This window comes from Ursus americanus, chromosome 25 (assembly GCF_024610735.1).
Source record: "Ursus americanus isolate L20-20 chromosome 25, mUrsAme1.1.p, whole genome shotgun sequence".
Lineage (NCBI taxonomy): Eukaryota > Metazoa > Chordata > Mammalia > Carnivora > Ursidae > Ursus > Ursus americanus.
Genome location: NC_142151.1, coordinates 20,907,226 through 20,933,936, shown reverse-complemented (window position 1 = coordinate 20,933,936; position 26,711 = coordinate 20,907,226). Strand labels below are relative to the sequence as shown.

At 45.4% G+C, this 26,711-nt stretch overlaps 1 protein-coding gene and 1 pseudogene across 4 annotated transcripts in view; both read left to right on the top strand.

Moving 5' to 3' along the window:
* LOC123781731 (cationic amino acid transporter 3 pseudogene) overlaps positions 1-26,711 on the top strand; it is a 187,530-nt pseudogene that overhangs the window by 46,693 nt on the left and 114,126 nt on the right. The window contains exon 1 of one of the 2 annotated variants that reach the window (XR_015721622.1): positions 5,362-5,497. The exons of the other annotated variant lie outside the window; for it this stretch is intronic. The product of XR_015721622.1 is annotated as a cationic amino acid transporter 3 pseudogene, transcript variant X1 (transcript). Of the gene's footprint in view, positions 1-5,361; positions 5,498-26,711 lie in introns of those variants that run through there. 2 annotated transcript variants of the gene reach the window in all.
* Positions 5,491-8,780, top strand: LOC123801690 (cationic amino acid transporter 3-like). 2 transcript variants are annotated; one of them, XM_045811883.2, is made up of 2 exons: positions 5,491-6,884; positions 6,951-8,780. In XM_045811883.2, exons 1-2 carry the CDS (start codon positions 5,535-5,537, stop codon positions 7,401-7,403), a joined length of 1,803 nt encoding a protein of 600 aa, XP_045667839.1. In that variant the 5' UTR covers positions 5,491-5,534; the 3' UTR covers positions 7,404-8,780. The 2 variants fall into 2 exon arrangements, with proteins under 2 accessions (XP_045667839.1, XP_045667837.2); XM_045811881.2 differs by having other exon boundaries at positions 5,491-8,780.

The window sequence follows — 26,711 nt, the reverse complement described above, 5'->3', positions numbered from 1 at the left end:
TCTTTTTTTAAATCTTTTAAAGCATTTTATTTTTTTAGAATAGCTAATACATGTTACAAATTCTCAAAGCTCAAAAAAGTATACATTGGCAATTTCCCACTCATTTTCCTGTCACCCACGTTTTGTCCAGGAGAAATGTCATCCTATGTTACTAGTTTATTACCTAGTTATTAGTAACTATATTTTTCAATATTTTATCTAGTAATTTTCTTATTATTTATGATAGGTTTTTTCTTATTATTCATGATAGGAATTTTCTTATTATTTATGATAGGTTATTTTGAATTTCCTTTATGTATATGCATCATCTGCAAAGAGCAGCCATTTGGTCACGTCTTTTCCATTTCTTATTTTTCTATGGATTTTACTGCATTGACTAGGATGCTTCTAATAAATTAGCTGTAGAAAGTAGCTGAACAATAGCTGTCATAGAAGGCAATCCTCTCTTAGCCTAGCTTTGATGGGAGGGCTTCTGTTTCATATTTACATATGAAACTTGCTGTAGGTTCTTGGCAGATGACTTTATCAGGTTAAAAAATTTTTACCTCTGGCCCTACTTTGCTATGAATGAGGATCATGAAAGTTTTTATCAAATTATTTTTTGCACCTACTGAGATGACTATATGATTTTTCCCCCTTCAATCTATTAAATGTGTTGTGTCACCCACTCATGGAAAAAAGTAGTCTCAAGTAAAACACTTTTACCCCAGGCTATTATTTATTTTCATGGCGGGGAGAACCTTTTATGATAGTGAAAATAAAGTTTATTATACAATGCTTGTATTTTCTTTTCTGAACCAGTATATTGCTGGCAACTATTGTATCAGGCCTCTTTTCAATGCATTTTCCCCTTTCATCCTTATCTCTGTTCTCATTTCCCCTCCTCACTAGAGGCACTTGTGTTAGTGTACTTAACAAATGCTCTTCCAGTCCATGTTCTGTGTGTGTACTTAGATACATTCATCCACTCCACAAATACAGTACCGACTGTATGGTCAGGCACAGTTGTAGGTGCGGGGAATACAGCAAAACAGTAAAATGTCCTGCTTTCATGGAGCTCACATTCTTTTGAAGGGAACAAATCATGACCAAATAAATAAGTAAAACATATAGTACTTTAAATAGTGACAAGTGCTATGGGAAAAAAAAAGGCAGGGGAATCAGTTCTGTTATGCATGGTTAGGAGGGGATTGCAGTTGTATTTGGGGTGATTCAGGAAGGCTGTGCTGCAAATGTGCCCTTTCACCAAATGCAGTGAAGGGAGCAACCATGTGGATATCTGGGCTACCAGTCATGCAGTTATAGGGGGCAGCCAGTACAAAGGCTCTGAGGTAGAGTCTTGCCTGGTATGTTAGGAGGCCAGAATCGTTAAGAGGCCAGTGGCTAGAGAGAAATGTGTGGCAAGAGAGAGAAACAGAATTGGTAGTTGGGTCAGTGACAAATACTGTAGGACTTTGTAGGGCATTGTAAATGTAGACTTTGGCTTTAGTCTAAATGAAAAGGGAAACCAGTGGAAGATTGTGAGAAGGGGAATGTCATGACATTTTTAATAGATATATGTGTATCTTTGACAAATATACAATGTTTTTTTGGCTGTTTTTTAAATGTACATAAATGGCATTGTGCTATACGCATCGTCCTGATTCACTTTTGCTACCTAACACTGTATCCAAGCTCTACCCAAGTTGCTCTATGAAAATCTACTTTATTATCTCTGATGGCTGTGTCATATTTCATTGTGCACACACGGCACATTTTACTTATATACTCCTCTAGGAACAGATGCTGGCACAGCTCCCACTTCTGCCACGCTCACGTGGGCTCCTTATGGACTCAGGAGAGAGTTTCCTTGGGGTGTGTACCTCAGAGAGGGATTGCAGGGTGGGAGGGTGTGTGCATTCTTAATTCCAGGGGGATTGTGCTTCAGAATGGTGGCCCCAGTGATGCTCCCACCAGCAGTGTGTGATGGTTTCTATCTCCTCACTAAATTCATATGCTGATCCAGTGAGAGAGGTCAGGAAAAGTCCCTTGTGGATGAGGAAACTGAAGCTTAGAGAGATTGAGCAAATTCTCCAAGTTCGTGTAGTTACGTGGAAGGGCCAGGGCTGACATCCAGCATTTCAGCCATTGTGTTTATTGTTCCTACCTCTATGGCACCCAACACTACCCCTTCCAGAAATAAGATAAGGTATCCACAGGCAAAGATATTATTATTATTAATTATTATTATTATTATTATTATTATTGTGTTTAGTGTTGCATTTTTCAATGCCTGGTCTAAGTCTGTAAGTCTAGGACCCCCAAGTGTTTAGCACCAACATGGATGAGGGTGTCTAGTTAGAGTCCTTAGAGTTTAAAAGCAAATTGCATAGAAAAAAACTGTTTTCATTTTTTCATCAGGGCTAGCTAACAGGCTCGAGTTTTAGTGGAAGATTTTGAGTCTAGACATTTATAAAGACTGGTTATCAAAGTTTAAGGACTTTAGATCAGATTCCAATATTAAGGATTAGTTAGATGATATTAAGTACATATTGTTTTCAAGGTGCTGAGCTACGTACTTTACAGACATCATTTCACTTACTCCTCACAACTACCCTGTGAGGTATTTACTTTTACTCCCATTTCGCTGTTGTGGAAACTGAAGCCCTAAGATGTGAACGAATTTGTCCCGAGTCATCAGATGTGAGGTGGGATTTGAACCTGAGCAGTCTACCTACAGACCCTTAGTTCTAATTACTCAACTGTGTTGCCTTACTGTGAAGAAACATTTTAGAATTTCTTCCCCTTGAACTTGAGGACAATTTCTTGTCAGTTGGGGTGGTTTGCAGCAGTCAGAGGAAGTACTGTGCTAATGGACAAGAATCTCCAGAGGGAGAAGATCTGAAGTTTGAAAATGTCCCCGGGTGTCTTCATTATGCCTGCCTCTGCCCCCCAAAATGAGAACCTCTGCCTTAGGATATCCTACCTGGATTATAGGGCCTGAGCATGATGCCTTCAAAACAGTAGGGCTTCTCTAACTGGGTGTGGGTGGTTGTTTGCCTCATATATTTAAACAAGTGTCCTCAGAGGCAAACAATTCTTTATGACTCTGTGTCACTCATACTTGCCATGAATGATGTGTGGTCAAAGTTTATCACAGTTATTTTCCCCTTCACACTATCCATGTTGCTTGCCTTCTACAAGGAAGGTGATACCATGTATATCTTTACCTGATCCAGGTTTATAAAGGTTTCTTGGCTACAAAGTATGTATCTCAAAGGGAATTATATAGGAATTCTGGATTATGGCCTCTTTCAGCTTTCTCCTCTCAGTTTGCTATTTGTTTTAGAAATATTTATTGAGCACCTACCTCACAGTCTGTTAGAGGAGACAGGCAACGGTCCTGGAATTTGGATATATTAGGCTCAATGGCACATGGGGGAGCTCCCGGTGCTATGAGAGCACATAGGAAGGGCAGCATAACCATCAGAGGAGCCTCCTGGGGAAGCAACTGCTGAGTTGAGAACTGAAAGAGAAGTAGGGTTAGCTAAGTGAAGGGGCCAAGAGGGCATTAGAGGCAAGGGTACAGGGTGAGTGTCGAATTTCACAGCTGGTGCAGGAACTGTGCAGGGGATGAAGAAGAAGGAATAAGCACAGGTCAGATTATGAAGGAAGGAAAGATTATGAAGGAAGGGTTCTGGGGAACCACTGCAGGGTTTGAAGCCTGAGGGTGGGTGGGGTCACCTCAATCAGATTTATAGCATAGAAAGATTCCATGAGTTAAGAACTGATCCTTCTTATCTATCTTGGGTGCTCGTTGGTAAATCATAACACTGGAACTGGTGAGTGACAAATAAGGAATCTTGATGGATATGGAGGTGTAAGGTCTTACCCAATAATCCAAGTGTGCCTTCTGATAATCCATGGAGAAGACTGTTCAGTTTTGAGCTCATCTTTCTGTCTTTAAAAACCTTTGACAACATGTCCTAAAATTCTCTCACAACCAAAGGCTGAGTAGGGGGGAGAGTGGGGGCTGCATGCCTTTGCTTTCTCTGATCTCCACTACTCATTTTCAGGGCATTGTTGTAAATTTTCTATCCAAAGCCTTGCTCCCGTTGAGGAGGAGTCCATTTGAAAAATAGCAAGGGAGGAAGGGGACAAGAGGAAGCACATACTAGTTCCTTCGTTAAGAAAATATATTTGGCATATTCAAACTATGGTTTGAGCAAGTTAAAAATAACTCCCTGTGAACAATTAATAGACAGTTATAAGTGAGTGTTTTACTACAACTCACAGAGCAGGGCACAATCTACGGGCCCCTGGCAGCTGACATCACAGATGGAGCAGGGTGTATATAGGGCACAGTGTGGCCAGTGAGGAGACTGTCTGCAGAAGTGAGCTCCCTTCTCTCCTGGAACCTAGAAAGGGAGGAGACAGAAGGAATTGTTTAGGTTGTGAGCTACTTAGGTGACTCATTTCTTTTCTGTCTGCCCATCACATATTCATAACCGTGGACATAAAAACTGTAGTGAATTTTTCCTGGGTGCTTTGGGTGAGGTTCAGTGAATGTCAGAATTCTCAAAACCACCTTCTTGGCTCCTCTCCCTTCTTAGTCATGGACCCTGGGTTGGCTGCTGCCCCCATTCCTCCAGTGTTTCCTTCCCAGGCAGCTTGGTCCTCTCCTTCTCGCAGGTGGTTGTGAAAGCCCTGCCCCTTTCTCCCTCTCTCTGTTCACAGCACCCCTATGGGCCTAGGTGGATAAAGGAAAGGGCTGAACTGCACATTCTTGGCCATCAGTACAGCTGAATGGATGACGCAGAATGAAGAGAAAGGGGGCCAAATTGCCATCTGACATTGGCTAGCTGATGTGGGGGCTAAGGGTGTTAAGGCCCAGGGACCGGTATTTGTATTTTAACCTCAGACAATATTTAAAATGGGTCTGAAATTGCAACGAGATAGCTAGTCTGTGAATTAATGTGTCATAACTCATGCTCAAGCAATGTGCACACAACCCACATGTGAATTATTGCACAATGCATTCATGCCCCATTGTGTCTTACAGTTCAATTAGTACATGAAACTACACGAGTTAGATGAACCCAGACAGAATTCTGTCATGTGGTGTGTAAAAAAGAAGACTGTTGGGATTTATTTGGCACTTTTTCTTGGGGGGAGAGGATGCAGGGTTGATTTGTCTATAATGTTCTTTGGTGTCAGTTTCTGTAATATTTGGGCTGCAACAGGTGACATGGGACTTCTGAGTTTGGTTGGTTTGTTGAACACCATGTTTATTTTTTATTTAGGCATTATTTTATTTTTTACTTAGGCCATGGTTATTTTTTTAACATATTATTTATTGTTTACCTAGGCATTATGGAGGGATAGCACATACCAGAAGAAATAAGAAGTAGCACATTTGAAGCCTGAGAAACTGAACTCGGCAGCCCCAACCCAACAAGACTTAACTCAGCTACCCTGAACCTGATCACACACTCTCTGCTCCCTGGGCTTGCTACAGGTCTCCGATCCTAGATTCCTCTTCACTTCCAGCTAGAATGCTGCGTCAGGCACTTCACAGATTTGGTCAAAAGCTGGTTCGAAGACGTAAGCTGGAGCAACCTGTGGCTGAGACTGCCTCTGCCAGTAAACTGAGCACTCTGGATTTAGTGGCCCTGGGTGTAAACTACACACTGGGTGCTGGTGTGTACTTCTTGGCTGGAGAAGTGGCCAGCAATCAAGCAGGACCAGCCATTGTGATCTGCTTTTTGGTGGCTAGCCTATCTTGTGCGTTGGCTGGGCTGTGCTATGCAGAGTTTAGTACCCGGGTTCCCTATTCTGGCTCCGCGTATCTCTACACATATGTCACTATGGGTGAACTCTGGGCTTTCATCACAGGATGGAACTTCATCATCTCCTATGTTGCTGGGACAGCCAGTGTGGCCCTGGCTTGGACCTTAGCTTTTGACTATCTGATTGGGAACCAGCTTTTTCAGGCCCATGGGAGCGTTTTACTGCATGTTCCACAGATACTTCTAGAATATACAGACTTCTTTGCTATGGGCCTGGTGTTGCTGCTTACTGGAATACTGGCTCTGAGGGATTGGCAGTCGATCCTGGTTACCAAACTGGTCACGTTGGTGAGCTTTTTGGTTCTCAGTTTTTTCATCATCTCTGGCTTCATTAAGGGGGACCTGCACAACTGGAAGCTCACAGAAGAGGACTATGTAAAGGCTGGACTCAATGGCACCTCTAGCTTGGGCCCTTTGGGCTATGGAGGATTTGTGCCTTTTGGTTTCCCAGGGATTCTTCGGGGAGCAGCTACCTGTTTCTATGCATTTATAGGTTTCAACAATATTGTTACCAGAGTTGAAGAAGCCCAGAATCCTGAGCGTTCCATCCCCATGGGCATTGTGATTTCACTGCTCATCAGCTCTTTGATATATTTTGGTGTCTCTGCAGCACTTACCCTTATGGTGCCTTATTACCAGATTCATCCTGGGATCCCCTTGCCTGAAGCATTTCTGCATATTGACTGGAAACTTGCTTCTTATGTTGTGGCTACTGGAGGCCTCTTTACTGTTTTTACCACCATCTTGAATAACATTTTCTCCACCCATCAGATGATCTCTGTGATGGCAAAAGATGGCCTCCTGTTCCATGTTCTTGCTAGGACCCACACCAGCAAAGACATCCCCGTCATGGCCATTGTCGTCTCAGGCATTATGGCAGCAATCATGATACTCCTCTTTGAGCTCATTGATCTGGTGGATTTCATGTTAGTTGGGATTCTGCTTACTCACTCCCTGGTGGCTACTTGTGTTCTCATCCTTAGGTATCAGCCTGAAAGGAAGAATGGGGGAAATGAAGCACAGGTGCAGGAGGAGAATGGGGGAAATGAGGCACAGGTGCGGGAGGAGAATGGGGCAAATGAGGCACAGGTGCGGGAGGAGAATGGAGGAAATGAGGCACAGGTACAGGAGGAGAATGGACCTGAAGCAGAGAAGCTGACTCTACAGGGACTATTTTTTCCAGGCAGCCGCACCCCCACTCCACTCTCTGGCCAGGTTGTCTATGTTTGCTCCTCAGTGCTTGCTCTGCTGCTGACTCTCCTCTGCCTGGTGCTGGCCCACTGGCCAGGTCTGCTTTCTGGAGACCCAGGTCCCATCACAGTGGTCGTGCTGCTCCTGGTGCTCATCACCGGGATCACTGGGGTCATCTGGAGACAGCCACAGAGCTCCACCCGCCTTCCCTTTAAGGTCCCTGCTCTGCCTCTCCTCCCACTCCTGAGCATCTTTGTGAATGTTTGCCTTATGATGCAGTTGGCAACTGGAACCTGGCTGAGATTTGGTGTCTGTATACTCAGTGGGTTTGCGCTCTACTTTGGGTATGGGATCCAGCACAGTCATTTGGAAAAATCCACTTAAGTTTGGGCCAAAACTGTAGACCTTGAACTCAGCAGTCCTAGTATATACTTGCTTTGACAGTGTATTACCTGAATGTGGTCTGGTCACCTGCACAATAATGGAGAGTACTCTTGAGCTCATGGAATGTTAGGTCTCCCATGAGATCTGGTGGGGGAACACTAACCCAGCTCTGTATTGTGGTGTAAAGAATGTGTCTTTGCTCTTTCTCCTCTTCTTTCTTTCTTTCTTTCTTTCTTTCTTTCTTTCTTTCTTTCTTTCTTTCTTTCTTTCTTTCTTCTTTCTTCTTTCTTCTTTCTTTCTTTTAACTTTTCTGCTTTCCAGTCGTGTCTGTTGGGGCTTACTGGCTTTAAAAAAAATTATTATTAAAGGAACTAGACAAAGTGTTTTTGTTTTCTTTGAATAAAACCCAGTAGTGAAAATACTGGATCATATGGTAATTCTATTTCTAATTTTTTTAGGAACCTGCACACAGTTTTCCATAGTGGCTGCACCAATTTACATTCATACCAACAGTGCATGAGGGTTCCTTTTTCCCCACATCCTTGCCAACACTTGTTATTTCTTGTCTTTTTGATTTTAGCCATTCTGACATGTGTAAGGTGGTATTTCATTGTATTTTTAATTTGTATATCCTTGATGATTAGTGATGCTGAGCATCTTTTCATGTGTCTGTTGGCCTCTGCCCATTTTATAAATAGATTTTTTGGTGTTGAGTTGTATAAGTTTGTTATATATTTTGGATATTAAGCACTTATTAAATATATCACTTGCAAATATCTTCTCCCATTCAGTTAGTAGTCTTTTTGTTTTGTTGATGGTTCCCTTCATTGTGCAAAACCTTCTTACTTACATGCATTTGGAAAGATAATATGCATGCCTTATGGCTATTGAAGCATTATATACAATAGCCAGGATATGGAAGCAACACAGGTTTCCACCAATAGATGAATGGATAAAGATGATAAGGTCTAGGGGCACCTGGGTGGCTCAGTCATTAAGCATCTGCCTTCAGCTCTGGTCATGATCCCAGGGTCCTGGGATTGAGACCCGCATTGGGCTCCCTGCTTGGCGGGAAGCTCCTTCTCCCTCTCCTTCTTTCCCTGCTTGTGTTGCCTCTCTCTGTGTCTTTCTATCTTTCTGTCAAATAAATAAATAATCTTTAAGAAGGTAAGGTCTATATAGAGAGTAGAATATTAATCAGCCATTGAGAAGAAAAATCTTTCTATTTATAACAACATGGATGGACCTAAAGGGAATAATGCTAAAATAATTTGGTCAGAGAAAGACAATACCACATGATTTTACTTACAAGTGGAATTTATGAAATAAAATAAATGAACAAAGGGAAAAAAAGGAGACAAAAAAAAGAAAACAAAACACCCACCCAGACTCTTAAATAGAGGGAATGAACTGGTGGCTGCCAAAGGGGAGGTGGGGGGTTGATGGCTGAATTAGATAAAGGGAATTAAATGTGCACTTATCTTGATGAGCTCTGAGAAATGTACAGAAATGTTGAAACATTACAATGTACACCTAAGAGTAATATAGCAATACTGTAGTTAATTATACTTTAATTAAAAAAAATACAGAAAACCAAAAAAAGTGGAAATACAGCCCCTGTCCTTAAGGACTTTATATTCTAGAACAAGGGGTAAAGCACAGCTGAAGTAAAGGGTAAAAAGTGTTGTCATAAGTAACATACAAATAAAGTGTCTTAGGAATTCAGAGTGGTGGATGACCATCTGTGGCTGGAGCAGTGGTGAGGGTTGAGTGGTGAAATCAGATAAGATTTTGTAGTGAATGGCATTTGAATTGGCTCTCTTCAAGGACAGGTAGGTTTTTGCCCCATGTGTGCGGCAGGGAGAGATTGTAGGCAGAGAGAACACCAGGAGAAAAAGCACAGGAGAAGGAAGCAGCATTCCGAGCACACTGAGCAGGCTGTGTAGCTTGAGCTGTGACTATGTGAGGGGACAACAGAGCATGCACAGGTGGACTGGAGCCAGAGATTTCCTCTGAGCACAGAGCACTTTGGCTTTGAACCCACTACTCATGCTGAAAATCCCTGGGGTTGGTTCTTCTTGGCGATATCTGCATTCTTGGACTTTAAATAGTTTCTCTACTGTTGTCTGCTTTGGCCCACTTGCTCAGAAAGTGCACAGCTAAGAGCCACATGTCTGGGTCCTGGTCTTGTTTGCACCACTAACTAGCAATGTGACCTTGAGCAAACCACTCAGTTCCTTCCATGCTCTGCTTATTTACCTATAACACTAGAAGTCACAACTGATCATTTCTAAAGTTACATTTACTTAAAAAGTTCTAAGATTACCTCTGTTCTTCTGTCCTATTATTCTCTCAACTAGGTCTCTCTCTTTTTTTTAAAAAAAGATTTTATTTATTTATTTATTTGACAGATAGACAGCCAGCAAGAGAGGGAACACAAGCAGGGGGAGTAGGAGAGGAAGAAGCAGGCTCATAGCGGAGGAGCCGATGTGGGGCTCGATCCCAGAACGCTGGGATCACACCCTGAGCCGAAGGCAGACGCTTAACGACTGAGCCACCCAGGCACCCCTCAACTAGGTCTGTTTACTGCATGCAATCTGTACCTGCATCCTGCCCACTTTTAATTACTACCCATTGTTGGAGCTATAGAGGTCCAATAAATACCACCCAATTTTCCCTGCCTGTGTTTGGAACTAATTGATAACCAAGACATAGAGAGAGATGACTAAAATGTCAGCTTTAGATCTGCAGCCTCATCGGCTTGCTAATCCCATATCACTAAATTAAACAGACTTAGTCATCACATGTAATGTTGAGCACCTCCTACCTCCCAGCAAGGAGAGAACTTGTTTTTATTTGCTTTTCTTCTGTATGAACAGGTTGGAATGCATGTCTCAAGTGGTCAGTTTGGTTCTGGATAAAAAAAAGGAAATCAACAACAAACTGGAAGAGGCTGAACTGGGCATCCTCAGTGCTATCTCTTCAACCCACTCATCAAGGTCACAATGAGGGGGGCTGAGGGTGGAGAGAGGCCAGGAATAGTTCTTTGCTAAGTGATGTTCAAACTTCAGCTGGTGTCACCTCACCTGGAGGGCTTGTGATAAAACAGATTGCTGGGCCCCACTGCCAGCATTTGGAATTCAGTAGGTCTCGGCGGGGCCCAGAATTTGTACTTCTAACAAGTACCTAGGTGATCCTTATGCTTATGCTCAAGGGATCTCACATTGAACCAAGAATCCAGCTGAAGCCCTCAACATGTAAAGATGAAACGGGGGAAATGAAGGCGCCCTTTGAACAATTTCCTCATAATGAAACATTTATATTAAAATAGAATCATTAATCCTTTCACAGTGGAGAAATCATAGTGAATAATTTCACATACTATATATATATATATCAACTCACCACAACGTACATGTTAAATATCTTACAATTTTATATGTCAATGATACCTCAATAAAGCTGAAATAAAAAAAAATAAAATACTACAGTTATGTGTCTTTATTTATTTAATTATTTATTGTTTATTTATTTATTTATTTAGTATTTTTTAGTTTTTTTACCTGACTGTAGAGCATATGTTAGGCTATCTTGTTCACTCCCCTGAGCATCCACCTGGAGACAGGCACATAATGAGCATTTCTAAATCCATGTTCAACTGAATTGAGCCTTACACATTTCTTTGGTACAGAAAACTCTCCTTCCTTTCAGGATATCACTGTGCTACTTGTTTAAAACTATCTTCTGGGAGACTTACTTGACAAAGAGCATTTCTCTCCATCCAGAACTATATCTAGATCTGTGCCCTGCATCTTGACCTGTACCCAGGCACATCTAGTTTTGCCTTTCTGTGGTTATGCCTGAATTCTGGACCTATCCTGTCTGTTCCATCAGAGTGGAATCTTGGTTGGGGCCAGGAGAAGGTTCTGCATTTCCTCTAGACCCAACAGTAAGAACAGGTTTGCTTATTCAAAGAGCAATAGGGAATATATAGACCTGGGGAAGGAGAATGCCCGACATGAACTCCCCTGTTCCTGCTCCATCTATTCTGAGATTTGGGGAGGGGCCAGAAGTAGTAAAATTGATAGGCGACTCCACCAGTTCTACCTGATGCCAGGGAATCCCAGAAGACAAGACTGGCTCCAGCTTGCGCTATTACAATAAGCATCTTTTTGATGTAGTCAGAGTTTTATAGTTGGCCTAGTAGGGCCAGTGTTTTTCTATTGTATTTAAGTATGGGCCCTGCGCTGAGGGGGAGGGATAAGAAGCTACTTTCTTACTTATGGAATTTTTCATTTTCCTAAGAGGGAGTAGATGACTCCAGGGAAGCCTGAGGAGGCCAGGTTATCCATATACTTACCTACTCCTTTAGATGCTTTTTTGAAAGGCTGGTGCAAAAACCTTGTGAGAGCATCTAAGATTCTTTGGGGAGAGAGAATTCACCCCAAATGAGAATAAAAGTGGACTGAAACAGGAGAAAATTAGGAACTGGATAGGGTTTGAAGCATCATTACTTCGGAAAGGAAGCTATAAGTAGAAACTGAGAGAGATATTGGTCAAGACACACTTCCCGCAGGAGGTTGTCTATGGAGTAATTTGGGGGGAAAAAAGGGGGGCAGGTGAGCTGGAAAGAAATGGGATAGTGATTCTAGGCTACATAGACCTTTAAGAGTCATGAAAGAATGTGACTCTTCTGAGGAATGTGTTTTTTCACATTTGAAGGGAATTTATCGGCCAGGTTTGTATTGTGTATTGTGCCCTGGAGCAAGATTCCTGAATCAGGAAGGGATGAGATATGATTATCGCCATCTGGAGGATAGACAGACAGAAGGATGTGGGCAGATAGACTCTTCTTGGGAGACCACTTGTGCAACTGCTACGGTCATCTAGACCCTGCTCTTCAGCTGTGGTCCATGGATCAGCAGCATGGATGTCACCTGGGAACTTGTAGAAATACAGATTCTTAGGCCACAACCCAGACCTACTGAATCAGAATATGCATTTTTAACAGGTTCCCAGGCGATCTGTATGGTCTTTAAGGTTTGAGAAGCACTGGCCTGAGATGATCAATTAGAGGTGTCTGGCCTCAGGTGAGCACTATGGAAAATCAGAAAACTTTGGAATTGGCAACTCACCTAGACTGGGGAAATTCAATTTGGAGAAGAGGGAGAAGTTGGGTCCTGGCACCCTCCTGTCTCCAGGCTTCCCATGCCAGTCATAATGGCAGGTTCTGGCATTCTTCTGACTTTGGAAACATGCCTGCTGTGCCCTTGCTGGGGTCTGCCTAGTCCTCAGGGGCTCCCCTGGAGCAAGCATTGCATGGGTCTGGACTTTGGCCAATTCTGTTTCCCCTACTTCATATGATGGTCTGAATGGGACTGGGAAGGTCATAGTTGTCATCCCTCCCCTCTGGTTGGTACTGTCCCTTAATCAAATGTGTTATAACGTGATATACTAATTGAGGAGGCTATGGAAGTTGTGGGATGAAATAGGAATTCTGAACTCTGTCCAGGATATTAGAAAGTTACATCTTTCAAAAGCTTTAAGGAGAGACCAGATGACTGCTTAAGGGGTTATACCCTGGTAGGGACCAAAGGCTCCTGTCTTCCCTATAGAAAGCCTCCAGCTTTTGCACTTTTACCTTGAATTTCACTGGTCCTTGCATTTCACTCTCTCATAATAAACAGAAGTTCAATATCAAGTGATACCCAAAGTCAAGAAATCCTTCCCAGTAGCTATGTCTTTCTTTGGAATTCTTTCTTCCCAATCACTAATTACTGAAATCCTACACAATCATTACAGTCCAGTTTAAATGTTACCTGCTGCCCACGACTAACTGGATAATCAGTGTAAGAAGCAATTTATTTCTTCTGACCTCCTCTACTCTTTTGTGTCAATCTACCATAGCTGTGTCTCTGCACACTGTCTTCAAGTGTGCTTACCTTATGTCTCCCTTCCTCCCACACTCACCTGTAAGCTTCTGGAGCAGGAGACTGTACCTTATATATTTTTATATTCTCTCCACAGGGCTTAACACAGAGATAAAGAATTGTTATATAACTTCCGCATGTGGTATACAGTTGGTCACTCTAATATACTTATTGTACTATTTTTTTTTAATTTTAGAGAGAAAGAGAGCAGAAGAGCAGGGTGGGTAGAGCCAGAGGGAGAGGGAGATAGAAAGTCCCCAGTAGGCTCCATGTCCAGTAGGGAGTCTGACACAGGGCTCCATTTCAGAATCCTGAGATCATAACCTGAGCCAAAATCAAGAATCAGACATTTAACCCACTGAGCCACCCATGCACCCCCTACCCTACTGTTTTTATGAGTTATTTCAATTTTTAACCTGAAGATCAATAATAATAAAATCAGTAACAGGAAGAGAATAACAGCCTTCCCAACAGGGGGCATGTTGGTCAACTCAATCTATAATTGGTTCCTTCTTGGGTCCAAATTCCCATCTCACCCTGTCTTGGAAAGTGGGGAAGTCTGGGCCCTCTTCTTGCCTCAGGATGGACCCTACCCCCTCTTCTCCAGCCTAGGAGTCCACAAGCAAAACAGGTGTTAAGAGCTTTGATTTTGCCAGAGACCTGGAGACAGATCAAGGTAGTGGCCTCTGAAATAATGCCCCAGGATGTGAGAAACTAGGGAAAAGATGGGAGACAGAAATACACAACGAGAGAGGCTGATTGCTGTCACAGAGATTCCTTCTCACCTCCCACCTCAGTTTCAGTGTGTTCTGGGCTCTGTACTTCCTGGGAGACCTGGTCAAGCCTTTTGGCCTTTTGCAGGCGGGGAAGATATCCCCTGAGTGACTTTAGAGACCGCCTCCCCATTATCCTCTGCCCTCATCCCTGCTCCAAAGCTAAAGTGAACCCAGGCTGTGAGGAGCAGGCAGTCTGCCAGTATCCCAGCAGCCTCAGCTAGCTCCTTCATTAGCAGGGTCTTCTTTTGACCACTTTTCCTACTTCTCTCCTCCTGGCACAGGTTGGTAGCATTGGTTTCCGTCTCTTGCAGAGCAATGGCTCCATTAGGAAAGGCTTGGGAGTGGGTAAGAGGACTCTGAGACTGGAGCTTGCAGCTTTTATACCCACTCTTTCCTGAGCTCACTTCCTGCTAGGATAACACATTTTACTTGCTTGCTCAAGAGTAGTGGTTGTCCTTCTCACAATGGCCCTGCCCTACTTGGTCGTGCTGAGGGACAGCTCAGACTGTTGAGAAGGTCTTACTTAGGTGACCATAAGTTCCTCTAATTGAAGTTGCAGTCCTCACCTCTCTTCAGTCTTCCCCCACCCCATTGGGACCAGCTTCTCTGCAAGTGGTGTCCTGCACACATTGTTTTCCCACAGAAAAGCTATCTGCTCCCCATTCCTCTCCCTCTTCCTGTTTTCGCACCTCACTGGGCCTATTTATTTCTATAACCATCTGGTGGAGTTGTGGATAATGTTTTATACCTTTCACTCCCTCTGCTCTGGCTTCTTCAACTTTTGATTTCCCCCTGCAGACTCTCCCTCCCTCCCATTCTTGTCACTCCTCTCCACACACTGCCTGCTCAGTTATTCCTTGGGAATATGAGTTTTAAGGGCAGCATCTGTGAGGAGGGGGCTTTGGACACAGCAAGAGGAATGGTGGTCAGACATCAGGAAGAACCTGATAGGCACTGACAAAGTGGCATAAACACCTTGACCCATCTTCTCTAATATATGGGGCTGAGATACAAGGGACAGTTAAATAAAGTAGGTTAGAATGAGGGGTCAAGAAGCCCTCTTTGCCTGATGTCTGGCCTTAACATTATCCTAAGTTTGTAAGAGGAATCACTGACAAGTGGGAGAAGACTGGTCTGGGATTATGGGTCCCCAAGTCCATCCTCTATTCAGTCACAAGGAAAGTGGGCCATCCACTACTTCCACAAGTTCACAGTTAGCACCATGGAGTGGGGTATGCTCTGGCATTTAAGGAGTGATTTGTTATTCCAGCCACATAGAACTGGTCAAGGTGATCATTGGCTTACACAATTGTCAGGGAGTCCATCTTATTGTTCAGTTGTTCAAGTGACCATATGCCCATGGGGTCCTGTCACGAAGCTTGTCTATACATGAGCTATTGTGTCAAATTCTCTGACGTTTACCTCAAGTTGTCTAGCTTAGGCAAACAACAATTATTCAGAAACAGTTAATCAGAACTAGAATTTAACATCCACAAAGGTTAATTATTAGAACGTAATTTTTCTCTCTAAAATCACCCTCCTTTCCAAAGACAGCAAATCCAGACTACTGCATTTGAAAAACAAGTCCAATGTTAACAAAGTTGCCCTAATTATTTAAGGTCAGCAAGAATAGCAATCGACCTTATAGATTCTTTAAAACTTGTTTTGCTGGACCTTCTCATAAGGAATCTCTAGATTGAATTTAAACCTCTCCAAGCCAGAGGCCAAGTCAAATATCTACTATCAGACTTGCCTTCAATACTTTAGATTTGGGTGGATTCCTCTTCTGGAAGCCCCCCAAATATCCCGAGGTTTTCTGCACCTGTCAGCAAGTGATTTTCTTTACTTACCTAGTAAGACTACCTTGGAACTTTGTAAGCCAGGGATCTGGCTAACGTTTCCAAGGGGCTTTATTGGCTCATCAAGTCACCCTTAGTTCCTTAAAGCTCCATGGTCATATCTGAGTCTATGCAGGTCTCTCTCAAACATGACCTTCCAGTCAGAGCCTTGGTAAAATAACCAATGTTTCCAGTGATGTCCTGTCATAAGGAGAACAGATTCTTACTGACCTTATGCAAAGACCTGCAACTACCATTAAAGAAAGAATATTCACAGAGAGTTTCTGAATCTGGAGGGTTCAGGTTGAGAGAAAAGTTAAATGTTTCAATTTGTTCACAAAGGAATATTTTATCATGTTTCTGTAAGACATACATATCTTAAGAGAAAGTTTCCTTAAATCTGGAAGAGCCAACATTACAAAACCAGCAATGTTTCAAGTAAGAGTCCTAAAAAGTATAATCATCTTTCTCAATTCATTCAGTCCCAGATCACTAATTCTTGTTCTGTTTAAGTGCAGCCTCTCCATTAGTTCCACAAATTCTTACCCTGTCTAGTTTTATGATTTTTAGATATCAAAACCCTGCATTTGTCAAAAGTCCTTTCCATGAATCTTCTTGAAGATGAAACACATTTTGCAAGAGCATCAGAACAATAAGTATAAAGGACAAAAGATTCAAAAATGGACATGCTTCAAGATCTGATGAGAGTTCACCATAATGCACTTGAGAAGGAAATGGGGTTTCTTCTATGACACACAGCATTACAAAAGTAAGAATGTCAAGTGATGACCCATAACCAGGACATATTAAAATTCAGGAATTTCCTAAAATTTCTGGAACACTTATAGCATGTACTCACGCTAACTTAAGAAGGTGTATCATCATTGTGTTTGATAATGCTTGTCATGTAATTTAACATAACAAATAAACAAGCCCAAAAGATTTCGTTTACAATGCAAATTTTGGGAAGTTTGTTAAAATCCTCAGAAAGTTCTAAAGCACACACCTAAAAAGGATTAGAGATCATTACAAAACTTAATTTTTATCATCTATTTAACCAAGCTGGCAGTAAGAGATTCCACAGAGGGTTATGGTTGTTCGCAAACTTAGTTCCTTTAATACTGAGAAGTTTTAGTTCTTGTAAGTGATCAAAGACCTGATAAGATAAAACACAGAACCTGGTTTTCAGGGAAGACAAAGAAAAGAAAAAAAAAGTAATTTACGATTTCTTATCAAGAGCAGCCAACAATCTAAGAAAACTTGGTCTTTTAACAGAAGGAAAAGCAGGATTTCAATCTTATACCTGATGGGGTTGGGGAATATATGTGAGGTTCAGTGGGGTGGAGTCCGGAGCCGACGACCAAAACAAAAATTCTTGAGGTGTCTTTGGTGCAAAATTGGTGGTTTATTAAAGCAGGGGGACAGGACCCGTGGGCAGAAAGAGCAGCTGCACCTGGGTTGTGAGGGGTGGCTGATGATATACCATGGGGTTGGGGAAGGTAAGGAAAAAGGGAGGTTGAGAAAGTACTTTCATATGTTAAAGAAGATTCACAGGATACGGGAGGCCTTGACATTGTCAAGTTAATGTTTTTTTTCCCCTCTAGCAAGGCATTAACAGTAAGATGGTTGGGAACTTCCTGGAGGCTGCAGATTATAAGGATGTTTCATTGTATCTACATTCCCTTGCGGAAGCTGGGTTATTGATAGAAATGCTTTGTTCTTGTAAACTGCTAAGACATTTGCAAACTGAGGGAGACTCAAGTCTTGCAGCATTGTGGTATCTAAAGGTTAACTATTTCTTTGTCCTTTAAGGCAGCCAGGAGTGCCTGAGGAATGTCATGTACACCCCATGGGGGGGATTTGCGGGGTGTCAGTTTCTGTTTTGTCCTCAGCTTGCCTTCTGTTCCTTTATCAATACCAGTGTACTTTTAACATCTAGTCATTTCAATCTGAGTCAGTCCTGACCACACAAAAAATTATTTTCCAAAGGTTCCCTTCACAAACCTTCTACAACTTTCTTTTTCATTAGATGTTGTCCTAAGCCCTCTCTTTCTAAATAGTCTGATTTTAGGATAAAATTACTTTATTTGACCTCAACAGAAATATATTCTTGTTTCTAGGGGCGACTGGGTGGCACAGCAGTTAAGTGTCTGCCTTCAGCTCAGGGCTTGATCCCTGTGTTATGGGATCGAGCCCCACATCAGGCTCCTCCACTATGAGCCTGCTTCTTCCTCTCCCACTCCCCCTGCTTGTGTTCCCTCTCTCGCTGGCTGTCTCTATCCTGTCGAATAAATAAATAAAATCTTAAAAAAAAAAGTATATATATATTCTTGTTTCTTATACCTTCCTCACACATCTCCTACTTTCCCACATACTGATGCTTTCCTTACCCTTTCCATCAGTTTTAATGACATTTGGCAGAATTTTATCTCTTAGAAGCCTTAGTCTCCAGGGAAAAGTAAGCAGTAACCAATTGTGAACTGTCTGTTCCACCAGAATTGTTTAGATCAGAAATCTATGAATACGCTCTAGAATCATGCTTCCCCATAGTACAATCTTTTTAATAAAGCATAAGGCCTGTTTACCAACAGACCTGAGTATCTTCAGCTTCTGTGCAATAAGAAGAAAGCAGATAAACTATGTTCAGTAAGCAATACTTTAGTGATCTGTTGTTTCTGGAAAAAAACTTAGGTAGTCAATGAATTCAGTGCAATTTATTGTTTAACTTAACAAAACTTTAAAGTCTTAGTTTGCCAGAGATTTCGAAAGCTATGAACCTTTGTGTTTATTCAACCTACTTGTTCTTATCAATTACTGATGAAAACTGTATGAGACAGACACAATTAACCATCATTTTAAATCACCATTTTCCATATGATTTGCAACAGAAATAACAGGAGCTCCTTTGACCTTTACTAAACTTTGGTAGAATAAAAGTTTTGTACTTAATGCTGATAACTCTAAAGATCTATTTGAATTAAACCAACAAACTTGCATTAGCTTTACTATGGAACATGTTGCACCTGTCTCTGTTAAAAGTCAATCAATGTGTTCCCCACTGTCACTTTTTTACCTGGGAACCTGTGGGGAAATCTGAGGTGGGAGGTTTAAGTCCAGGGGAGCCCATGGACCCCTTCATGTTGATTTGGGAGGGATTTAGCTTGAACCTCATGAGGAAGGGGCCCAAGAGCTTAGGGTCCTTTTTGGTCCTGGATAGTGAGGGTAGGAGGAGCAGAGGCCTATGGCGCCCCTGGCACTGAGGATGGAGCCAGCTACATAAGCCAAACCCACGATGGGGCAGAAACAATAGGAAGAGGAGAGGGAGGAGGAGGACACCAAGGAGCAAGGTTGGCTACAGAACAACCAGAAGCAGATACAAAATTTGGACTCACATTCTTTTATTCTTCTGGTTTCCTGTCTCTCTGAGTCCTGCAAAACCAGGTTGGGTGGATCTATTTATCTATCATCTATCATCTATCTATCATCTATCTATCTATCATTTATCTATTTATCTATCATCTATCTATCTATCTATCTATCTATCTATCTATCTATCTATCATCTATCTATCTATCTATCATCTATCTATCTAATCATTTGTCTATCTATCTATCAATCATCCAATTTCTTTTCAGGCCTCTGCACCATTTATTTAACATATGTCCAGATGGACTTTCTTTGGGAACAGAAGGAGTGTTCAGAAAGAACACAGTGGAAACAAATCTTGGACTAAATGAAGCTCAGAGCACATCTGTTGGCATTCTTTTTTCCCCCAAAATTGAGGCTTTACCAACTGAACCAAATGCTTCCTAGTTTCTGGTTCCTCCACCAAAGTCAGAGTTCCACTGACTGAACCAACAGGCTCCCTACACAAGCTGACAGAGCCAAACCAAACCCCCATCTGGAGACAACCCAATGGGAGGAAGAGATCCAAGACAGCTATTTCGTAGTCATCTTTCCTCTGAGCTTAAAATACATAGCAAGATGTATGTTTTTCTTAGTCATAGGCTCCTGGCTATGTTCCTTCCAATTATTCCAAATGTGGCCCAGTGGGCTATTGGTGGGATAGAGATGGAATTTCCCATTTTACACAAGTTTAACACAACAAAACACAACTCATACTTTCTTCACACATACCACAACAGAGCTGTTCCAAATTCCATATAAATTGACCCATATTCAAGTCCCTTTTAGTTTCACCGGAGAGCCGAGATGTTCTAATGGGAAATGCAGGAAAAGGAAACAAGAAGGCCCAGTGCTTCACGAAGGAGAAACTCGCTTCAGTGTGCAATCGGAGGGACTCATGTGGTCCAGAACTCCTCAGCTTCCCCACAGGCTCTTTTCCTTTCCACTCCAACCAAAAAGCAACATTGGCAGCTCTAAGGGTCAGGAATCAGCAGGGAGTTTCACTGACACAAAAATAGTCCGGGAGGCTTCAGGGATAGATCCCTCAGATTCCCTCCCAGAGACCTACTAGCCCGGAGCAGCTAATGTCCTGAGGTCTTCCAAGGTACTCGCCCAATCTACTAAAGAGGAAGCCCCGGGCTGGTACAGGGCAAGGGCTCCACCTCGGGATTCCTAGGGACTGCATGCCACAGGGTCCTTGGCTTCTGGCTGCCTGCCAAAATTTGTTACTGAAACCCCGAGTTCAGCTGCCTGTTGCTCCAAAAGCCAAAACTCAAGAGAGGAGTTTGGATTGGAAAGCTATCTGAACTTTATTCAGGAGCCTGCCTACCTGGGAAGAAGGCAGACACTTGTCCAAGGCCATATCCCAGGTTTCTGCTTGGCTCAGAGCTTTTTAAAGGAGCTTAGGGCAATTAATCAATTAAGGGGGTCCAGTGGTCCCTAACATTTCTTGATTTCATGCAGCCTCCGTGGTACCAGCTACAGACATCATCTCAGTGCTCTGAGGTTGTGCAGGGGGTCTGGCTCCTTAGTACAGGGTGGGAGGTTGTGCAAGAGGCTCTGATTTCTGTTTCATGATGTGCAGAAGTAGCCTGTTCATTTCTAGGAATAGAGACATGATCTATGGGGATACCGAGAAAGGTTAGTTAATCATCATGTGGGCTCAGGGTGCTGGCTAAAGCTTAAGGACCACTAAGCTGACTGGAGAGGCTCAGGCAGCTTCAAGAGGTCACCTAAGATTCTGCCAGAATGCAGGCACTCAGGCTGGTGTGCAAGGTGAGGGGTCAGAGACCTGGGAGCCCTGGCTGAAGAGAGGGTGTGTGGGGTTGGTGGGGTGGGGGAATAGTGGCTAGGCAGTTAGGGGTGGGTGTCCTGGTGTCCTGCTCTGGGCTAGGTGGAGGCAGATGGAGGGGAGGACAGCCACCTCAGCTTAGGGAGGACTCCAGGCACAAGGCCTGACTTAGAGCACATTCTCTCCAGGTGGCCGAGAGGGGAAGGGAAGAGAATGGGGAACAGATATTTCAGACCAGACAATTGCTCCTTTTGGCTTGGTGTATTGTGTGTGTGTGTGTGTGTGTGTGTGTGTGTGTGTGTGTGTGTGTGTGTGTTGTGTGTGAGTTTGTCTTTGTGTGTGTGTGTGTGTGTGTGTGCCCCTCCATCAACCCTTACTGATTCTGCCAGGTCCCTTCCTCCCCCCTTCATGCCCCTTTTGTGGCCACTCCTGCTCCCTTTCTCCCGAAGCTGCCTCCACCCCGAGTTCCCTCTATGCGCCTGAGGCCCACATCTCCACAGGCTCTCTCCCTCCTTCCTGCTCTCCATCCTTTCCCTGGACTTTATCTTTGCTCCCCAGGCCCACGTTATCGCTCCCTCCTTGCTGCTTTTGACTCTGCAGCCTGGTTCCTCCCTGTCACCGCCCTTCTGCTCTGTCTACACCCAACTTGGTCTCCCTCTGCAGGAGCTCCTGCCTTCCCGCGCTCTGCCCATGGCTGGGGGCCACCACCTCCCAGGTTCCCTCCAGGCCCTCCCTGTGTTTCTGCCCTGGTTCTTTCTCACACTGGCCCTTCTCCCGCTCAGTTTCAAAAGTTGTCCCAGGGCTTTGCCCCGCCCCTTCCATGGGGCTCTCCTGCCCCCCACAGAGTCCCAGTGTGGCCTGTCTCCACCTCTCTCCCTGTTCTGAAGCTGCAGGCATGGCCTTCTGGCTCCCAGGCTCTGCCAGGATGTCCCTGCTGGTGGGTGGGCGGTGGGAAAGCAGGAGGTCTGGTGCTGAGTTGGGTCCCAGCCCTATTCCTCCCCATGTAGCTTCCTCACCTGGACTCACTCACCTGTAACAGGTGGAGATACCTGTCAGGCTGCAGGAAATCCTTCATGGGGCTGCAGTGAGCATCAGTGCTGTGCTGGGAAGGCCACAGACTCGGCACACAGTGTGTGCTCAGTAACTGTGAGCTCTTACTGTCTGCCCTTCCTCACTCTGCTCCCCTGGCCCCTTAGCCTGGGGGCAAAAACATGTTTAGGAAAGAGAAGAGTGAAAGTAATAGACTGTAGAAGCCAAAACTCACTGACTAGCAGGAATTCCATATGGTTCAGCCTAAGAAAAGCTTTAAGCTCTGAACACAGGAAATGCCTGTGAGTGTGGACAAGCAGGGAGGATAGAGACTGGACTGAACCACAGGACACAGGAACCCATGTGAATGAGCAAATTCACACCCAGGGAGGAAGGAGGCATTGCCTAAAGGCCAACCTGCATCCATCCTGCGCTGGCCGCACTGGCTGCCCTCTGTCCCTGTGGTCATGGCCCATGTGTGCTGGGAGCTGGCGGGGGTCGGCGAGTCCAGCTCCCCCAGGACTCTCCCCTCCAGAGAGGACCTGCACTCCTGGAGCCTCACACCCACAGCCTCCTCTCCCCTCCCTGCATGGCAGGTGCGTGCACACACACACACACACACATGCACAACACACAGGTGCATTGGGATTTCTAGAGGAAAGCACGGCCCCCTAGACAGGGATTCCCTCCAGCTGCCTGCTGTGCTGACACTAAGGCTCACAGGGCAGTGGAGGCTCACGTGTCCCTGCCTGGGTTTCTGTCTCAGTTCCCTCCTTTCTGCTGGGAGCAGAAGCAGTGAATCCCCCACTCCAGCCTCTCTGTGTGTGGTGGGCACCCAGGGGAGACCCAGCGGGAGGAGCAGGGGTCCTGGCCTGGGGGGCTCCCTGACAGTTAGGAGAGGAGCTGACAGCAGGACAGAGAGACACAGCGCTCTGGGCGCTCCCTCAGCAAATGTGTGTGAGCTGAGTGGGTCAAGGGCAAGTGGACCAGACCCCGTGACTCAGATGATGGGAGACAGGCAATGACCACAGGAGGGACGATGGAGGCAGACACAGAAGTCTAGAAGGTTTCTGAGGAGACAAGGAGAATGATGCTCAGTTAGTCAGCAAGGAGCAGGAACATGGAGAGGAGAGGATCAGAGAAGCCAGAGCTTCAGGAAGTGCGTGACCTTGGGGGAGGACCTGTGTGTGTGTGTGTGTGTGTGTGTGTGTGTGTGTGTGTGTGTGTGTTGGGGAATGTGTGTGAGGGAGGCAGAGGGATGGAGGAAGCAGGGTCTGCTGGATGCGGGGTCACAGTGTAGAATGTCCAGGGTTGTAGCTCCGCGGTGACCCTGGGCTGGGCGGGCAGGACGCTGGGAGCGAGGCTGACTTCCTGGCCTTGATGCGTCCTCCTAGGCTGTGAGGACAACTGAGCGTGGACCGCACAGGCTAGGGAGCCATGGCTGGGGGGAGACAGCTGCAGGGGCCTGGACAGGTGGGGAGGAGGCCCCTTGGGATCTGAAGACAGAAAGAGTAAGAAGGAGACAAGGATGGAGTGGGGAGGGGTCATGGGAAGACTGAAGAATCTGAGACCTTTCTCCGGGCTCTCTCCTTCACCCGCCCCTTCCATGGAGGGAATTCTGTGTTTAAAGCTCACGGATCTTCCATAGATGCTGTGGTTCAGCCTGTTATCATCAGAGGGTAAGGTATTCCTTCCCCACTCCCCAGCTGAGGCCTCAACTTGGCAAAGCTCTCTGGGCAGGACATGCTGAGAAGGGCCCAGGAGGCAGAGCTTTGGCCCTCTGGGGAGAACCTGCTCCCGGACACCTGGGCCCCCAACCTGGCTGCTTCCAAGGCCAGAGCCTGCTGGAGGGGGCCCCACATGCAGTCATGTGATTCTCTGCTCTGCCCCTCACCCACTCTGTGACTTGAGGCAGGTTACTAACCCTCTCTGTGCCTTAGTTTCATTATCTGTAAAATAGCAGCACTAACCCCTGCTTCTGTAGCCTGTTATTGAGGAGAAAAGGAGATTCATGCAGAAGAACCCTGCACAGGTGTCAAGACTGATAAATCTAAGAGCATCAGGCATTTATTACATCCCCACCCTCATCTCTGATGTCTTCTCAGCTTCTTCTCTGCAGACCTCCTGAGCACACCAGCCTCCTGTCTCCCAGCCCTGTGCACCCGCAGCCTCTCAATCTGCATCTCCTTCCCTCTGTTCTTGCTTGCTGCTCTCCATCTCTGCTTGCATCCTCCTTTCCGGAGTCCGTCAGCACTGAAGGATCAGGCAACACTCTGTTAACTTGCATGCCTTTTTTTTTTCCCCCATGGTTTCCATGGTTTCTCCCCTTGTGCCTCCCTTCTGACATCCCAGAGAGCAGGGCCCTGTCTTCTCCTCCTTTTATGTTTTCCTTCCCCCTGGGCTGGATCACAGGGGAAGTCCAATGAGAAGTGCAGAGAGCTGGAGATCCAGCAGGAGAGGGGGGTCTGGGGGACAGGACAGCAAACTGGGCATCTGCATGTGGGCTCTTCCCTCCAGGCTGCGTCATCCTTCCTCAGAATGTTTGCCATGATGGGGGAGGGAAACCGTCATCTCCCTCCTGCAGCTCAGGGTTAGAGGGGAATTCATCTCTTCATGTTTATAGATACTGTATTGTGTTTCCTGATGTGGGTTCAAGTCATCTTGGGGCCCATCCCACAGGCAAAGAAATAGCAGTCAAGTGAGGCTTTCCTTTGCTGTGGCGGTGTGATAAGTGTATGTGCCTGTGTGTTTCTCTGGTTGTAGCATTTACCAAACAGAGCTCTAAGGAAATCCTTTCCAAAGCTTACTCTAAATTTTATTGCTGAAATTAAGTCCATTTCTCTAGTGGAGGCAGTTTCTGAAGTCCAGGATCTGGTTCAATGTGTTTTATGAAAGATGTGTATCCGTGGGGGAGAAGGAGAGTAATGGATAGGACTTGGAGAAGAAACTTAATTACGCAGCTCCCGGCTATAGTTACATGGAAGCCCTGAACATTCTGAATGTTATTATGCTTTTATGTGTGCATGGTAGTGGGATGGACGTGGTGGGTTTTGTTCCCTGGTCTTCCCTGCAGGACTTCTCTGGAGGGTTCCCTCTCCACCCTCCCTCCTGCTGCTACAGAGACATCTTGGTCTAGGTGTCAGCAGACATCTGGCCTCTGGGACCTTCAAATGTGGCTGCAGGGAAGGGGGCAGGGAGAACTATTCCCCTGTAGATTGTTTGAGTTAATGTTCTAGGGGTCTTCCCTAGCTCTGACAGGAGCTGGGGGAGCTGATCTTTGCAGAACATCAAGAAAGCCTGGAGGAAAAAGCAGGGCCCAGCTGCCATGCTAAGTCTTAGGTCTTCATACTCTTGGATGGACGCTTCATCACTGGTCCCTTAAAACCTCGATTCCAGCATGGACACTGATCCCAGTGTTGCTATTCTCTGCATCAGTGTCTCCTTGTGTGGGTTCATATGTATATTTGTGGGGGCCCTTTAGTGAGGAGCTGCTTGAAGGCATTGATCCTGACTGCTCAGAACCTGTCTATACCATTGACCCCAAGTTAATGGACTGTCACTAGTAGTTTATTTTGCTCATACTGTGCCTGGTGCTTCTTCAGCTCTCAACTCAGACCCAGTCCCAGGCCTTCACCTCTCTTCCCTCTCCTCCGTGGGATCCCTGTCCAGTGTGTCCAGCACCTTCTCCAGGGCTACTCAGCCTCCCTTGACTGCCTGCCTCAGTTTCTCTTTCTCCTTGGTCCCACTCACCTGCACGGGGGTGTCAGGCTGTATGACCTCTGAGAAATTAGGGCTGAGCTCAGGCCTCTTTGGATGGCAGCACTGTAGGGGGAGGGGAGCTGAGGCAGTGTCCATATCCATGCAGGGCCTCTGGGAGCCCCAGGGGGGCACTGGGAGGGAGCCTGGGGCAGCCCTGGCAGCAGCCTCACCCTCTCAGCTTTCTGGGCCCTTCCAGCAGCAGCAGCTCCTAAGAGGGGCCCGGGCTCAGCAGGAGTCAGGTGAGAGGGAAGAGGCTCCTGGAGCGAATGTGCAGCCCCCTCCCTGGCCTGGCTCCCCCTCCTGCTGCACACCTGCCTCCTTCTCTCTTGGTGTCTGCTCCCTCCCCCTCCTCCCTGTGGCCCTGTCTGCTTCCTTCCATCTTGGCCTCCTTCACCTTCATCTCTGTCAGCACATCTGTCTGTCTGTGGGCCTGTCTGTCTGTCTCTCTGACTCCAAATATTCTGTAGTCTGAGATGTCCCAGGACTGGGTCTGCCCTCACTTCCCCCTTCTGGCTGTCCCCCTTCCGGCCTCCCTCCCTCAGTGTCTGAGGGTCTCTCTTCCCATCACATCTGTGTGAGTCTCACCCTCTGAGCCTTTCAGTGTCTCCCCAGCATGTCCTCCTGTCTCCTGTGCTGCCTCCCCCATCCCTGCTCCCTCTTTGCCCTCCCAGCTCTCTCCCTGCTTCTCTCCCTGCTTCTCTTATCTCTGTGTCTCTCAGCCTCTTTCTCTCTCTCTGGCTCACACCCCTGTCTCCTCCCCTCTTCCCTCCTCCCCATCA

Coding starts and splice junctions, on each gene's coding strand:
- LOC123801690 (XM_045811881.2), top strand. CDS start 5,535: ATGCTGCGTCAGGCACTTCACAGATTTGGTCAAAAGCTGGTTCGAAGA.